The sequence below is a fragment of the Arachis ipaensis genome, chromosome B1 (genome assembly GCF_059453495.1).
Source record: "Arachis ipaensis isolate K30076 ecotype BB chromosome B1, ASM5945349v1, whole genome shotgun sequence".
Lineage (NCBI taxonomy): Eukaryota > Viridiplantae > Streptophyta > Magnoliopsida > Fabales > Fabaceae > Arachis > Arachis ipaensis.
In genome coordinates, this window is record NC_142436.1 from 12,318,797 (window position 1) to 12,335,246 (window position 16,450).

The window sequence follows — 16,450 nt, forward strand, 5'->3', positions numbered from 1 at the left end:
ACATCCAGTCAGGAGGGTGGATGAGATGGAAGATGGACAAAGAGCGAAAGGCAGAGGAAGACCTAAGAAGACCATCCATGAGGTGGTCAAACGAGATCTACATGTAAACGGTCTCTCTATAGACATGATATATGACAGAGCACAATGGCGTCGTTTGATTCATGTAGCCGACCCCACTTAGTGGGACAAGGCTTTGTTGTTGTTGTTGTTGTATGGTTGGTAATTGTTAATAAATAGTTATTATGTTAATTTGATGGTTGAATGTACGAAGGGTTGATTTGTGTTAATGGTATTTAATTGGTATATGTTGATGGAAGGTTGACAAATATATGATGAAAGTTGGTGTAGGTGAAGAATTGATATGAATAAATGAAGGGTTAATGATGTATGAGATAAATGTGGATAATTGTTGATGATCAAGGTTGGTTAAATTGATTATAGGTTATATTGGCAATGGTTGTTGATGTATTGGGTTGATATGGTATTGTAAGGCAAGTTCTATGATAAGAAACTTAAATTGGTGAAAGTGAAGTTTTGTTGGAAATTGGTTAAAACCAAATTTTTGTGAACTTTGGACATCCATAATTTACTCCTCAAATTCTGGATTGATTTGTGGTTTGTTGCAAGTAAAAGATGGTTTTAAGAACTTTTGATTGATATCAATTTTGTGAAAAATGAAACTTCGTAGAGAAAGTTATGGATGTTGCAAGTTAGAGGTATAAAACTGTGTTGCAGGATGGTAAAAACTGGGTGTAGAATGCTTCTGGGCATTCTGCCCATTTTTTTCAAAACAGGCCCACCCACGCGTACGCGTGGCGTGGAATTTTGGCGACGCATGCGCGAGAAGCATGCATACGCGTGTGTGCATATTCACGCGTACGCGTGGATGCTGCCTGCTGCAAAAACTGGTTTTGGCCGTTTTTAAACCAATTTTCCACTTCTAAACCTCCATTTTTCTTCCCTTTAAGGCTTTAAGTATGGTTCTGGGTTGAGTAGACAAAAGAAGCTAGGAAAACAAGATAACTTGAGGGTGAAGAAAGTTGTAAACGGTGGCTTTTATGAAGAAGATAAGAATGTTAATGAGGTTTAAAGTTAAGGCTTGCCAATTGATGATGAATTGATGATAATTTCCATGGCTTATGAATAAAGATATCTGAGATACGAGTTTCCCTGGGTAAGAACCGTGGCTCGCCATCACGTGTTCCAGGTTGATTCTCGATACTCTGTTGACCCTACGTCGTAAGGGTGACCGGGCACGTATAAATTTTCGGGTATGGATAGCCCCCATTGAGTGATTATATGATAAATGAATATGAACTCTATGCATAGACTCTTGGGAATGCGTGACGGGGGACAGTCTAAGGTTTTCGGACTTGTCGGGTTGGCTGGATAACCGACAGATGGGCCCTATCAGCCATAGGACAGGCATGCATCATATGCATTTGTTTGTTTGACTGCTATACATTTTCTGGGTTTGCCTAATTGATATATGTCACCTACTATCTGTTATACTTGCTATTTGTACTATCTGCTCACTACTTGTGCGTGAACTTGTTTGGTTGCCTGTTTCTGTTGCATTCTGAATTATGGAAGGATGGAGGAAACGGAGAAAATGGTTTGGTGTTAGGTTAAGTTTGAATTTGAGTGAGTTAGGTAGAATTAGAACACCTACCTCTATTTATGGCTTCTGATTAGTATTTAAGTTGGATAACTGAATAACGGAGTTCTAGGATTGCCTATGGCATTCTCAGGATCTTATTTATTATACGCGTGGCACTTTTACCATGCTGAGAACCTCCGGTTCTCATTCCATATTGTATTGTTGTTTTTCAGATGCAGGTCGAGAGGCTCCTCGCTAGACATCTGGATCCTGGAAAGCGAAGTGGTTCTTGGGTGTATTTTGGTTTCTGGTTGTACATATATATATATATGTTTAGCTTACTCTCCAAGTAACTTATGTATGGTGCTCCTCTTAGAGGTTGAGGGAGAGTTAGGAGTTTACTTTGATATTTTGGTATATTTTGGGGACACTTATGTATGTTTATATGTATATATGTATCCTCCGGCCAGCCTTAGCTTCGCAGGCTGAGTCAGGGGGCTCGTTATGCTGTTCCTTGGCTTTCCTTTATCCTTTTGTTTAATGTTTTATCATGTTCTTATTAGGTTTCTTAGCACGCAAGTAATCATTTCCTTTGAACGCTGCGCTTTTCATTTTGCAATTTTTGCTTACCGGATTCGTTTCAAGGCTCCTAGTATATTATCTTATTCTCTATTATGTATTTATTTTGCTGTTTAGAGGTCCGTAGCACCACATTACCTCTGTTCTATGACTTAAGCGTAAAACTCTGTGTAATAGGGTGTTACAAGATGCCTCTGCCATCTTCATTTCTAACAACTTCTCCTTGTATGCTAATTAATCAAACGAAGTATCTTAAAAACCTATAAAAAAATAATTTAACTAAAAATAATGGCTCCACCAAGCTAGTACCATTTCTAAATGAATTCAAAGGACAGAAGGGACGTGACATTCTACTTTTTGTTCCAAAGAACATACAAGTTGGCTTTCGACATGTGTTTTGAGCATTTCATCATTTGTAAGATCAAGTGAGGCAAGAGTCCTATCAAGTCTTTCTCTTCTATACTGCACAATCTTTTATTTCTTCTCCATCTATGCATCTCTCGAAAAATTAGAACAAGCCTTCTCTTAAGAATTTATGTCAATCACCATGTGATCAACCATTTAAAAGTTCCTACTTTGCTCCTAAATCAACAACAGAAGAAATTCATCATAGCTATAAACAAAGACTAGCCATTCATAACCAATTTAACATCTCATCATAGTGAATTGGTGTTTAGTAATGATGAATTTTTGGTAAATTCAATTCTTTGGTGTTTCTATTGTAGCATATAACCAATAAAAAGTCAATAAACTCATCATAGCATATAGCTAAAAATAGCAAAGTTACACCAAACATACATATAACCAAGTAACAAACACATAATAACAAATGAAAATTAAATGAAATTACATGACATGAAAGTCCAAAATAAAAAATTCGGCCTTAAAATCAATATACACCATTATATTCCCACTAAGACAAGCATGAATTAAAGGAGCTCAATGAACTGCAATTCAAAAAAAGTTACAAGAAAATTGTATCAAGCTACCCAAAAGAAATATCCAACAATTAAAATCAACGAAAAATTCATTAATCTAACAGAAATTAGAAGAACATCACATAAGAACCACGAATACCAAGAGTCTTAACCCTGAAACAAAATCGAAGCATCTACTATTACTTAAAACCCTAACAATATACTAACCAATTAGAGAACACCATGATAATTGCAGAGAGCGGCGTGCGATGATCAGCAACGAGACACGGCGAGGCGGCGTGGACACAGAGGCAGTTGTTGTTGCAGCCTGGAGGAGGCAGTGCGTCATCAACGCCTTTAGACGAGAAGGACTCCCGCGGCGACGTCAACCTCCGTGAGAAGCAGCAACGTTGTGTTGTGGTATTGAAGACGACGGCGTCCTCATGGGTAGGGGAGCAACTCGGGTTGCGTAGGTGGCAGGCAGAGGCGGTGCCAAGGAGACCCGTCGACAGTGGCAGAAGCGGCGAGTGAAGGAGGCTGAGCAGTGAAGCTAGTGTCATTGATGGAGGTGAGAAGAAGAACATGAGTAATGGTAAAAGGTGATAGATAAAAAGGTTAAAGCTAAATTTTGAATTAAGATCGGAAAGAGAAAAATGAGATTTTTTCTTTTTTAGGTTTTGAGATCTAACTCAATAAAAATTGGTAGGAGTTGACATGATCCTGTTAGTTATTTAGCAGAGTTGTTATTAAATTAGTTAAATTAAAAACACCACATGGCATTTACAAATTATTCATTCCTCGTACAAAGCACAAACTAAAAGTTCATGTTGACTTCATAAAAACTATTACTTTAAACAACACAAACATATCACTATGCATCACCATAATCCAAAGTTCAATTCCAAACTAAACCAAACAAGTGAAACAACCCACAAATTAAAGTTTCTTTTGAATTTTTTTTTCCTTTAATTTCCCCAACAATACCTAACATGAATTTGCCTGAGCTTATTGAACCACTCATCAGATATTTAATTAGAGCAACATAATGTGGTTCATGGGAAACCCTTATGGTGTGATCCAGGGTGAAAATATTTTATTCCGACAGGAACATCTCCACCATCATCATCATTTGATGTATGGACAAAGAAAATCTCCTCCTTAAGAAACAAAAATGATTTTTTCCACTCTTCACCAAAGAAATCGCTGATATCAATGCATTTCCATCCAGGAGAGTATGACCCAGCACAAAAGCATGCTTTCCAATTAGCAAAGTCATGACCTAATTCCGGTGGCGGCACCGGCGGCATTGGCGTTGACCTTGACCTTGAAAAAGCACCGGTTGTTGACTTGTAAAAGTAACTGTTACCATTGAGGAATTGAATTGGATCAAAGGAATTATAAGAACGATCTAATAGGAAGCTTGGATCAAAGGAGTTATAATAAGCAAAGGGCCTTCGATGGAAGCGTTGATGAGCCATAACAGTTGTTGTAGTGAGTCCTAGTAGGAGAACTAGCAATATTGCTATCTTCACAAAAGCATTGTTATTTTTTTTCAACCCCATTATTTCTCTTCTGTAATATGATATTTATTTATGTATTTATGTGTACGATGCATGCCACAGCATTATCAGGGGGTATTTATAAGCACGTTTCAAGCACTGCACAACCTAAGGCAAGTACACATGTCTATGTCAGGAAATTACACTTTTTCTTCACTCTTCCAATAATGAAAGTATATATATATATATAAATTAATAATTACTAACGACGAATGCTAGATGACCAGCAATAATTTTATATTTATAGATATTTTGTATAAAAAATATATAATATGTATTTATATTTATTAAAATTTTATACATATAAATTAATATAATTTATATTTATATTTAATTTTTAAAATTTATATATATAAATTAATAAAATTTAATATTTATAGTGATCAAATAATAATTAAAATATTAAAAATTATTAGACTCCAATAATTTCTCTGTATATATATCTTTTATAATTTTAATTTCATATATAAAAAGGTATATATATATTTAGGTAAATGTATCAACTTTCTTTAATTTCTTCTTTTTATTTTTTTTAAATTATTCAGATTCCAATAGGTTGCAACTAATTAATAACTCAGTTTTCTTTTCCTAAAGTTAGGAAGAGAGTCGAGTGCGAAATTTTTAGGTGAGAATTACGAGATTATGTCATTTGAGTTATAATTCGTTGACAATTAATAATCTAATTTAAAAGTATGAATATAATTTGCAATAACATAAATTATGGTGATTATTTTAACAACATAAATATTAAATTATAGGACATATTTTTCTTCCTAGTGAGAAAGATTGATTTATATTTTTGAAAAGATTGATATCATCATTTAATAATAAGTATACCTACTATAAAAAGGTTTTTTTTAAAGAGTCTTACTTTTTAATTTTAAGAAGATGAATTCTCTAATTAATTATATATGATAAAATAATATGATTTGATCAATAAAAATAACATTTTAATTTACACTACTTAAATATAACTTTACCAATTTAAAAATAATATTTTATCTGTCACTTTTTTATTAATTTATGACGGTATTTTATCTGATGAACTATAAAACCATTATTTGTTTTATGATAACAAATACTTTTACGAAGTATAGAAAATTTTAGAGTATAAAAATAATTTATTTATTCAACATTTTGTTATAATTTATTGAGAATATTAGATAAATAAATTATTTTTATAATCAAATTTAACTAAATTTTTTTATGTCATTTAATTTTATTTTTAACTAATTTTTATTGTATCAATAAATTATTAGATAAATTTAATTAACTATTAAAATAACTTGATCATCATATAATAATATCATAAATTATATATTATTGTCACACGTGTCATATTGAGACGGTGGGGACGTACTCCGTACTCAGAGAGAATGAGAGAAGGAGAGAGCGGGAGAGAGTGTTTGAGGGTGAAACACGGTGAAGAAGATGGCCATGCCATCGAAAGAGATAAGGGGGAGAGTGTGGGAGGGTTTGCATCAGGTGTGAAGGAGGGATCAAGTAAGGGCGACCTTAGTTCCAGGGTGACTTCCAAGATTTCGTTCCGTGACAAGGTTATTGGTTCTACGGTAGCCACAGGGATAAATTGGGCTAAAGCTCTAGATGGGGATTCCATGGCAGTGGTCACTGGAAAACAAGGAGATCCTATGCCTTCAAGAGTTTGCTTCTCCAAAGAGGCTAGGAACATCCTTTCTGAACCATACAAGGAAGCAATTGTGATTAAGGTTCTTGGAAAAAACCTTAGTTACACGGCCATGTTTCACAAATTGAAAGGGGTATGGAGGATCACCGGTGGATATAAAATCTTGGATGTGGGTTTTGGGTACTTCCTAGTTAAATTTGATCGCATGGACGATCGAGAGAAGGTTTTACTAGGGGGGCCATGGATGATCTTCGGTCACTATATTGCGGTCAAGCCATGGACACCGGATTTTAAACCTTGTGAGGACACTTTCGGGGAGACTATGGTTTGGATTCGAATCTCTGGTTTGAGCATATGGTACTATCAGGATAAAGCCATGATGAGAATCGCTTCTGCTGTGGGAAGACCAGTCAAGGTGGATCTGGCTACTAAGTTGGCGGAAAGGGGAAAATTTGCTCGGGCTTGCGTGCAAATTAATCTTGGTTTGCCGGTGGTCCGGAGTGTGATTGTCGATGAGTTTGAATATAAGGTGGAGTATGAATGCTTACACCTTATTTGTGACAAGTGCAATTGTTTCGGGCATCCAACAACTGAATGCAGAATGACCCCAATAGATTCGGAAAGGGTGGATCGAAAGGAAACATCAGTGACCGAGACGGCGGCCCAGGTGGTGCAGCCACAGGAAGCCTCAAAAGAGAAAATTTTTGAATTTGGATGCAATCCCAAAGAGTCAGTGATAGTTGCAAAAATTGGGAAGGAATTAGATGATACGTTGCATGGGAAGGAAGTGGGATCCCAACATTTGGAAAATGAGGCTGGCTGGACCAAAGTCAGCGGTAAAAGGAGAGGAAAATTGAGTCAATCAAACAAAGCCCAACAAACATCTAAAGATAAAATGCCGGTGCGCTCAAATCAGAAATTGGACCAGAACCGTGACTTTGGGCTACGTATGAGAGGAGCCGAATCAGGGGTGAAGACCGGGTCGGTTAGCGGATCTAAGGCACGCATGTCATCTTCCAAACAGCAAGGGGTGAAGGGCAAAGCTGTCTCCGTTGCGGTGCCGACTTTCACTGCCATTATCAAAAATGGACACAAGAGGTTGCGCCCTTCTTCTTTGCAGAATTCGCCGTCGACTCCGGACTGCCTTGGCGACACCAGCAAGCAGCAAATTGGCAAATTGGAAGGGTTGTCAGTGGAGGGACACATACAAACCGGGCAACAACCGGACAAGGACAAGCAAGGCTCAGGGGGATATGATGGTGGATCTTCATCATCTCGTTAGGGACTTCAGCTGAGGTTGGTCCTTTTACAATACAAATTGTTTTATGGATTATTTAGATTTAAGCTTTCTATTTTGGAATATTAGAGGCGCCTCTAATAAATTGGCCCGGGTTCATAGTAAGGAGTTAGCGAATAAATTTCATCCTACTTTTTTCATTCTGTTTGAAACCCATATTGCTTTCGAGAGGATGAAATCTTTTTGGAATAATCTAGGTTACCAGGGTGTTGGTATTGTTGAGGCTAATGGTCATAGTGGGGGTATCTGGGTTCTATGTTCTAATTCAAATATTTCTGTGAGAGTATTGGATGTAGTTGATCAATGTATCAGTTTTGAAATCACTATGGGCAATACATCTAGTTACTGCAGTGCGGTGTATGCTAATCCGCATATACATCGGCGTAAAGAATTGTGGGGTGACTTGACAAGGATTGCTAATATGATCCACGGACCTTGGATTGTGTTAGGGGACTTTAATGATGTTCTATTGCAGAGTGAAGTTAGAGGGGGGCAATTTAGACTTGCCAGAGCAGAACAATTTGCGGAAACATTGGAGGATTGTGGGCTGTTTGATATGGGAGCTATTGGGAGAAGATTCACTTGGTATAGGAAGGTGAAAGGTGGGGTGCAGGTGGCCAAGAAGCTCGATAGAGCAGTCATCAACCAGGACTGGCGACTAATGTTTCCGGAGGCTTATACTGAGGTGCTGGCGCGCCTTCACTCTGATCATTGCCCATTATTCACTAGGTGTAAGATGGAAAAGAGGGCTATCAAGGGCCATCGTCCGTTCAGATTCCAGGCTGCGTGGATGACTCATCCTCTTTTTAGGAATGTTGTTGATACAGCTTGGAATAGAGGAGCTCCGGATGTAGTCAAATGTTTGTTGGAGGTTCAAAAAGATGCAACTAGCTTCAATAAAAAGGTTTTTGGCAATATTTTTGTTAAGAAAAGGGAGTTGGAGAGGCTTTTGAATGACGTTCAGATTACTCTGGAAAGTCGGGAGGATCAACAGCTTAGGATCAAAGAGCAAGTTTTGCATCAGGAACTGAATGATGTCCTTCTTCAAGAAGAGTTGTTGTGGTATCAAAAATCTAGAGAACAATGGGTGAGATGTGGAGACAGAAATACAAAATTTTTTCATCTGCAGACAGTTATCAGGAGAAAGAGGAACAAAATTCATGGGTTATTTTTGGAGGATGGGTCTTGGGCCACGGAGACTACGACTCTAGAAATGGCGGCAAATTCTTTCTTTCAAAAGCTCTTTTCTACAAGGGAGGATATTGACCTGGACGCCATGGGGCCTTTTCCTTGCCCGTCTCTTAGTACTGAGGCTTGTCAAAAGTTAGTGGAACCGGTGACGTCTGAAGAGGTTAAAAGAGCTGTGATGACCATGAGTTCATTTAAAGCCCCAGGGCCAGATGGATTTCAAGCAATTTTCTACAAAGAGTTCTGGGACTCTCTTAGCAACGATGTGTGTGGACTGGTCAAGCGAGCCTTTGAGGGTGAGCCACTGAATGCGGCTATTTTCGATACTCTCATTGTTCTAATTCCTAAAGTGGAAGTTCCCTCTTCCTTACGGGAGTTTCGGCCTATTAGCTTATGTAATGTAATTTATAAAATTGTCACAAAGGTTCTAGTTAACAGGTTCAGACCTTTCTTGTCGGAGATCATTGGTCCTTTGCAAGGAGGGTTCATTCCAGGAAGAGGAACCACAGAGAATATTATCATTGCTCAAGAGATTATGCACTTCATGAGGAACACCAAGTCTCGAAAAGGGACCATGGCATTCAAGATTGATTTGGAAAAAGCTTATGACAGGGTAGACTGGCGTTTTCTGGAAGCTACTTTGGTCCGGTTTGGGTTTCCAAAGGCTACCATTAATCTTATATTGAATTGTGTGACTTCCTCTTCGTTGGCAGTTTTGTGGAATGGGAACAGGCTCCAAAATTTCAATCCGAAGAGAGGGTTGAGGCAAGGAGATCCTATGTCTCCTTATCTTTTTGTACTCTGTATGGAAATGCTTGCCTGCTTTATCTCTCATAGAGTTTCCCAAGGTTTGTGGAACCCAGTTGCGGTTTCTAGGAATGGACCACGACTCTCTCATTTGATGTTTGCAGATGATCTTTTGCTTTTCTGTAAGGCATCAAAAGCTCAAGTAATAGAGGTCATGCATTGTTTGGACTTGTTTTCTAGAGCGTCAGGTTTAAAGGTAAATCTTCATAAGTCAAAGGCTCAGTGTTCCAAGAGGGTGTCAGAGAGGAGAAAAGAGGTTCTCTCAGGGGTCTCTAACATCCGGTTCTGCAATGATTTGGGTAAATACCTGGGAATTAACATCGGTCATGCCAGAGCTTCCAGGAAGATGGCTCAGGAGATTATTGAAAAAATTTCGAGGAAGCTCTCCAGTTGGAAAGGACGCCTACTGAATAAGGCAGGGAGGCTTTGTCTTGTTAAATCGGTTATGGCCTCTATCCCAGTTTATGAAATGCAAATTTCTCTTCTCCCGAAGTATGCATGTAATAAAATTGATTCCTTGATGAGACAATTCTTGTGGAAAGGCCAAGAGACTGGAAAAGGGCTGCCTCTGGTCAGGTGGGAGGTTGCCATAACTCCTAAAAAGGCAGGAGGATTGGGTATTAGGGATACTTCCTGTGCTAACATGGCGCTTATGGGAAAGTTGGTATGGGATTGTCTAAATAATAGTGAGAAGTTATGGGTGCAGGTTCTGAAGCATAAATATCTCAGAAATCAATCTGGTATGAACGGAAACAGTAAAAATTCTTCATCGGCTACCTGGAAGAACATTGTTAGTGCCTATGAGCATCTCAAGGAAGGGCTTCATTGGAATATTGGGGATGTCCACAAATCAGTTTGGTATGATGAGTGGACTCCTTTTGGTAAGCTTTGCAACCTTGTCCCTTATGTACATATTTCTGAATCAGATTTCATGGTGGCTGACTTGTGGAAAGGGGTGTCTTGGGAGGTTGATAGTCTTACCACGCCTATTCCGCATGAGATTAAGCAGTTTATTTGTGGTCTGAGATATCCTAGTTTGACTGAGTTGGAGCCACAGTGGGAGTGGTGGCCTGCAGCAACAAAAAAGTATAGTGCAAGGGAGGGTTACAAATGGTTATTAAAGAAAACATTAAATTGGAATGCCAACAGTAATTGGAACTGGTTGTGGAACACAAACATTCCAGAGAAGTTCAAATTTACTATGTGGCTTAGCTTACATGATGCTCTACCAACTGAGACCTTTCGATTCAAGCGGCATTTAGCTTCTTCAGATATGTGTAAGCGATGTAACAAGGCACAGGAGACTATGGAGCATTGCCTTAGAGACTGTGAACGATCAAAGGCAATCTGGTATATGTTGGATCCTAGTATCCTGGACTCGACGGCTGGTACTGCTCTTGAAGAGTGGTTTCGGAAGGCCTTGGCTAACAATGAGGCGTCCTTTGGTGCAGGGCTTTGGTGGGTATGGAGACATAGGTGCAATGACATATTCAACACTGACAACCCTTGGACAGACCATAAGGTTGTTGCCTTGGCCAGAATTACCGCCAAGAACTTACAGCTTTACAGGAATCGAAGCAATGCCTTTAGATCTCTCCGAAATTGCCTGTGTTGGGAACCACCGGTAGGCAATGGTTTTAAAGTTAATTGTGATGCAAGCTTGTATATGGATTCAAATTTAGCGGGATTTGGGTGTATTATTAGAGATTCTAAGGGAGATTGGATCTCGGGCTGTTCTGGAAGCATTCCCCCTTGGTTTATAATCAGATGTGAATTATTTGCTGCTTGGAGGGGGCTGGTTTTAGCTTGGGATTGCGGTTTGAGGGATATTATATGTGAAACGGATTGCCTTGACATTCTGCCCATCATGCATGAGCTTACAAGTGGGTATTCATCTGAAGTAACAGATTTGGTTCTCAAGATTCAGGAGCTTTTATCTCGTCCTTGGTTTATTCACGTTGAATGGGTGTCCCGAGAAGCAAATAGAGCTGCGGATTGGATGGCTAAATATGGTGCCAAGAGTAACTCTAATCATGTTATTTGGTCTGGGCCTGGTGTTGATCTCCAACGAATCATCCGCTCGGATTTAAGATAGTTTTTGCTTTGTTTCTTTCCTTGTCTAGACACCAAAAATATTGAGACGGTGGGAAAGATTTCATATAAGAAAGCCTTAAATTTGTAGAATCTCTTGATGGAAGGGTGTGTTTTACAAATTAAAGGCTGTGTTTTACACCAACGACAAGAAGAAAAGCTAATAATATGATACATTTTGTGGAGTCACACTAATAATATAATAACATTTTCCCCTTATCTAGTATTAGCTCATATGATGGAAGTCTTTTCCTTAATAAGCTGTGTATATATTTAATTAGTATCTACTATACTTTATTCTATGGATATTATATAATAATAATAGCAAGAAAATAAGTGGCTCTATCACTTCTATGCACCAAAAGAATTATTGTCGTCCGTGTTGCACATAAATAAATACACTACTCCATCTCTTAATTGATTAACTATGCTAATAAGATTATCGAGAGTTATAGTAGCAATGTGAGGAGTGATGAGATGTAATTGGAAATAAAGATTTAGGCACTTAATTAATTAATTAGGTTACTTTCGCATATATTAGATTGAGCTTTTTATAATCAATAAAAATAATAAATATAATTTAAAATTTATTAATATTAATCTGATAATTATTCATATATTTAAATTATTAAAGAATTTATCTTAAATTATAAATACAAACTAGATTCATAAAGAAGTTTCTAAGCACTATTCACCCTCGTATGCAATTTCTAGCCATTTCAAATGAATGGCCAGATCAAGAAACTAAATGTTATCTCTACTGATAATTATCTATTAAATATTTATTTATCTATTAAAATTAGAGAATTAGACATTTAACTGTGACAAATCACAACATAGATAATATAATAATGCATAATGATCTTAATATTGTTTTTTATTTTGCGTGCAAAACAGTTAGCTTCTTTCTTTTTTCTTTAAAAATGCACACCCAAGCATACTTGGGTTAAGAAGTTTTATTTTAATCATCAGTCTTTTGGGAAAAAAATATTGTTTTATAATAAGTTTAATTAGTATAAATTTAGATGCAGAAATAGAGTGTATACAGAAAATCAAAGTAAAAGTTAAAAAAAAAAATCCAATTTAAAAATCCCCGAAATAAATAAATAAATAACACTAAAAGTTATAATATTTTTGGCTTATTTGTTCGTATTTTGCAAAATAAACATTAATAACATCACAAATTTTGTAAGTGATTTTTCATATTATATATATTGTTAACCACTCAAATTTATTTGTTTATCTTTCTGAAAGTATTTTTTTTTCCTTTCTTTTTATAAAGCTTAGCCCAAATGGAGACCCCGTAACAACAGCTCAAAGAAAAGGATACAATGACCAAATTATAATTTAATGGGTGTTAAACGTTTCAATATATGATTTGATGAAGTAACATTATGCTGTGTAAATTAGTGTAAAAAACCTTAATTAAAAATGGTGGAACGTGCAACATGCAGGGGAATTTAAAAAGAGTGATGCTTTGGTAGCGGACTGGAAGCTTCCGGTACGGATTGAGAGATGAACCGGGAATTTGCGGATTAAGGCGGATGCTGGATTATTTGACTGGGTCAGTGGGGGGTACCTGCAAAGACACTCCGACGCTCAAGTCAGAATGGATCTGAGAGGTATAAGGTGTGCAGAGTGAATGAATACCTGGAGGGACCTGGATCCTCTATTTATAAGTGATGGCCGATATCTTATCTTATCTTATTTGGCTAAGATAAGGGAGACGTTTGAAAGTTGGTTATGAGCTTCAGTGGGCCGGTCTCGAGCCTTCTGGAAGGGCGAGATGGTTCGGACCCGGGTAACCGAGTATGGAAGTTGTTCTGGGTGTGGAATCTGTGAGCCCGATCCGTAACAGTTGCCCCCGCAGCGGGAGAGCGAGCAAGGTCGGTCTTCGTCGCTGGAGGATATGATTTCGGCCGTTGGCGGCCTTCTTCGGTTCGCCGGAGGGGTTCTTCTTATTGTGGAGGGTCGGCGCGTCGGGTCCTAGGATGGGTTAGTCCGTAGGGTCTGTCAGCTCCGTAGTTCGTGTTGTAGTTGGTGTGATCGTTTGGCATTCCTGTGCCTGTTTCTTTTCCTTTACTGTCAGTTGCGTTTTTCGAGGAGGCATTTATTGCGAGGGGACGCTTGGGTTGTTTTTTTCTTTTTGCCCCTCGTGTTTTGGTTACTTCGAGGGGTACTTTCGTCTTTTCAAAGTTCAAAACCGTTTTGGTTTTTTGCCTCCCTTCCTTCACTTTGATTCATTTTTCCTATTTCTTCTTCTGTGAGTTCTTCCTTCATTGCCTTTTGCTCGTCGCTTTTTGCGCTTCGACTCCTTGTTTTGGTTTTCCCCAATCTCACGCTTGTTTCATCAGGTTAGTGTTCTTTTCCCTTTGCCTTTTGTGAATTTGCATTGCTTTGCTGCCTGTGTTTCTTGTGTATTTTTGCTACTTTTTGGTGGTTTTTGCTTGGCGTGGGGTGGGACGGTGTCCTGGTTTTTTGTGTGATGGTGCTTTGTTCTTGGGGTAGTGGGTTTTATTTTTGAGGGGATGAGCACCACTATGTAGTTGGCAGTAGGTAGTGGTGTCTATTTGATTTTTCTCCACCATTTTTGCCGTGCGGTTTGGCTGATGGTGGTGCTCATCTCTGTTTTAGGTATGGCTCGCCGGAGGACTGAGGGTGTGGGCGCTCCAGTGGTCCCGGCGGGGGGCGTTACCTCCCTTTATTCCTGGGTAACTAGTGACGTTTGGGGGACGCCGTTGCGGATAACGGAGGCGGACCTTCAGCGGCTCCACGATCAGGGGGCTGTTTGTGGGGTGGCGACGCCGAGCGCCATTATGAACTTGCTCTTCCCGGGGTCGACGAGAGGGTTTGTTACACCAATCTCGACTCGCCGACCGTTCTGGATTGGATGTGGGTATATGAGGCGATGTTCACCCGGCTTGGCGTGCGACTTCCCTTCTCGCCTTTTGTTCAGCAGTTGTTGAGTCGGTGTTTCGTGGCACCGTCTCAGCTGCATCCAAATAGCTGGGCAGCGATACGGACTTTTGAGCTTGTGTGTGAGTTCCTGGAGCTCCCGGCTTCGGTGAACGTTTTCCTTTTCCTCTTCTTATGCACCTTGCCTGCCAAAGAGGGGAAGCAAAAGAAAGGGTACATGTTGTTTAGGGCCCAACTTCACCGTCGTGTCTTCGGTTTGTACGAGGACTCTTTTCATGGTTTTAAAGAGGGGTATTTCAAGGTGCGTCCTGCTAGGGGGCATCATCCCTTTTGGCTAACATTGGAGGGGGAGCGTCAGTTTCTGACGTATTGAAATTTTGGCGCGGGACCGTCGGTCCTGACACGGACGACTCAGGAGTTCTTGTCTCTGGAGGATCGGGACGTCGCTAATGTTCTTTGGTTTTTGTTTGGGGAGCGTCCCTTGAGCCCTAAGGATGTGATGGGGGATCCAGTTGCTTGCCAGACTTTTGTTGGTGTGTTCCTTTACTTATTTTCTTTTTTACCCGAGTTACCGTATTAGGTACTTATATTTTTCTTTTTTCCTTTTTCCAGTTGAGATGGCTGGTGGTCTGACATCTTTGGCATGGTTGAAGGCGGCTATGGACCGGAAGAGGCGTCGGTGCCTTCGCCTACTACCTCTTTTTCCTGTCCTATTGAGGATTCCCATGCTGTATCGCAGGAGGTGGTTTCAGCTGGGGCTGGGGCTAGGGGTGGTGGTCGTGTTTCTCCCAGCCCGGCGTTTTTTGGCGAAGATGAGGAAGTGGTTGTTGTCTCGGCTGCTGAGGCTTCTCGGAAGCGGAAGAGGCCGGAGGAGATCAGCAGCGAGAATTTGGGGGAAGAAGGTGCTATTCCATCCATGATGGACCGGAGTTTCAACGCTCCGGCTTTCATCGATCAGTATTTGATGCCTGGCACCGCGGGGTTTTTTGATGATTGTGACGTGACTTTTCAAGCTAAGTCGGTATATCGGGCCCTCCTTCGTTCTGCTGTGATAGTTCGGAAGGCTGAACCTGTTATGGCTCAGGTTGGCCTTCTTGACAAGAAATTACGCCTGGCTCAGTCTGAGGTAAGGAAGTTGAAGGAGCAGCTTGAAGTGTCTGAGGTGGCGAGGGAGAAGGCGGTGAAGTCGTCTGAGGAGGCCGGGGCTGAGATCCTTCGTCTCTCCGAGGTTGAGACTTCACTTTTGTCTCAACTGGGTGGGGAGCGGAAGCGGGCTTCAGACGCTGAATCTCAGGTTGCCGTGCTTCTTGGTGAGGTGAATTCCCTGAAGGCTGAGGTTGGGGGATCGAAGGCTGAGGTGGAGGTGCTGAATAAGGAGAAGACGGAGCTTCTTGCTGATGTAAAGGAGGCGATGACGGCGGCCGAGGAGACGATGAGGGCTCAGGCTCAGATTCTCGCTCCAAACACCGACGTATCCGTTATGGAGGCGTTCAAGATTGTTCAGGAAGGTTGCATCGTGGATCTTTGAATACGGTGTCTTGTATTTTTTTGTATTTGCCGTTTTCATAACTTGTAGCTTTTTATGTTTTGTTGGCCGTGTGGCCGTGTTTGTGACTTTGGATATTTTGGCCGTGTGGCCGTGTTTTAGATATTCTTTGCCTTTTCAAACGTTTGGGCTGGTTGAGCCCTTTCATCTTTATTGAGCCATACGGTTAGGTCTTAGATTTTTTGAGTAGTTGCTTTCGGGCTAGTCAGGCTGTTTATCTTGTAGGCCGTTTGTATTGGCTTTCGTTTCCTGAGTCTTTATGACTTAGGATGCTCGGTAGGCCGTTTTAGTCGTGTGTTATGGAT

General features: G+C 39.9%; 2 protein-coding genes across 2 annotated transcripts; both read left to right on the forward strand.

Annotated features, from left to right (window-relative positions):
- Positions 1-7,769: 7,769 nt before the first annotated feature.
- On the forward strand, positions 7,770-11,687 carry LOC148575736 (uncharacterized). The gene is made up of 3 exons (XM_088502525.1): positions 7,770-8,659; positions 8,903-9,633; positions 10,135-11,687. The coding sequence occupies exons 1-3, from the start codon at positions 7,770-7,772 to the stop codon at positions 11,685-11,687; spliced, it is 3,174 nt and encodes a 1,057-aa protein (XP_088358651.1).
- Positions 11,688-15,518: 3,831 nt separating this feature from the next.
- Positions 15,519-16,127, forward strand: LOC148575737 (uncharacterized). Its single transcript, XM_088501768.1, has one exon. The coding sequence runs from the start codon at positions 15,519-15,521 to the stop codon at positions 16,125-16,127; it is 609 nt and encodes a 202-aa protein (XP_088357894.1).
- Positions 16,128-16,450: the final 323 nt, after the last annotated feature.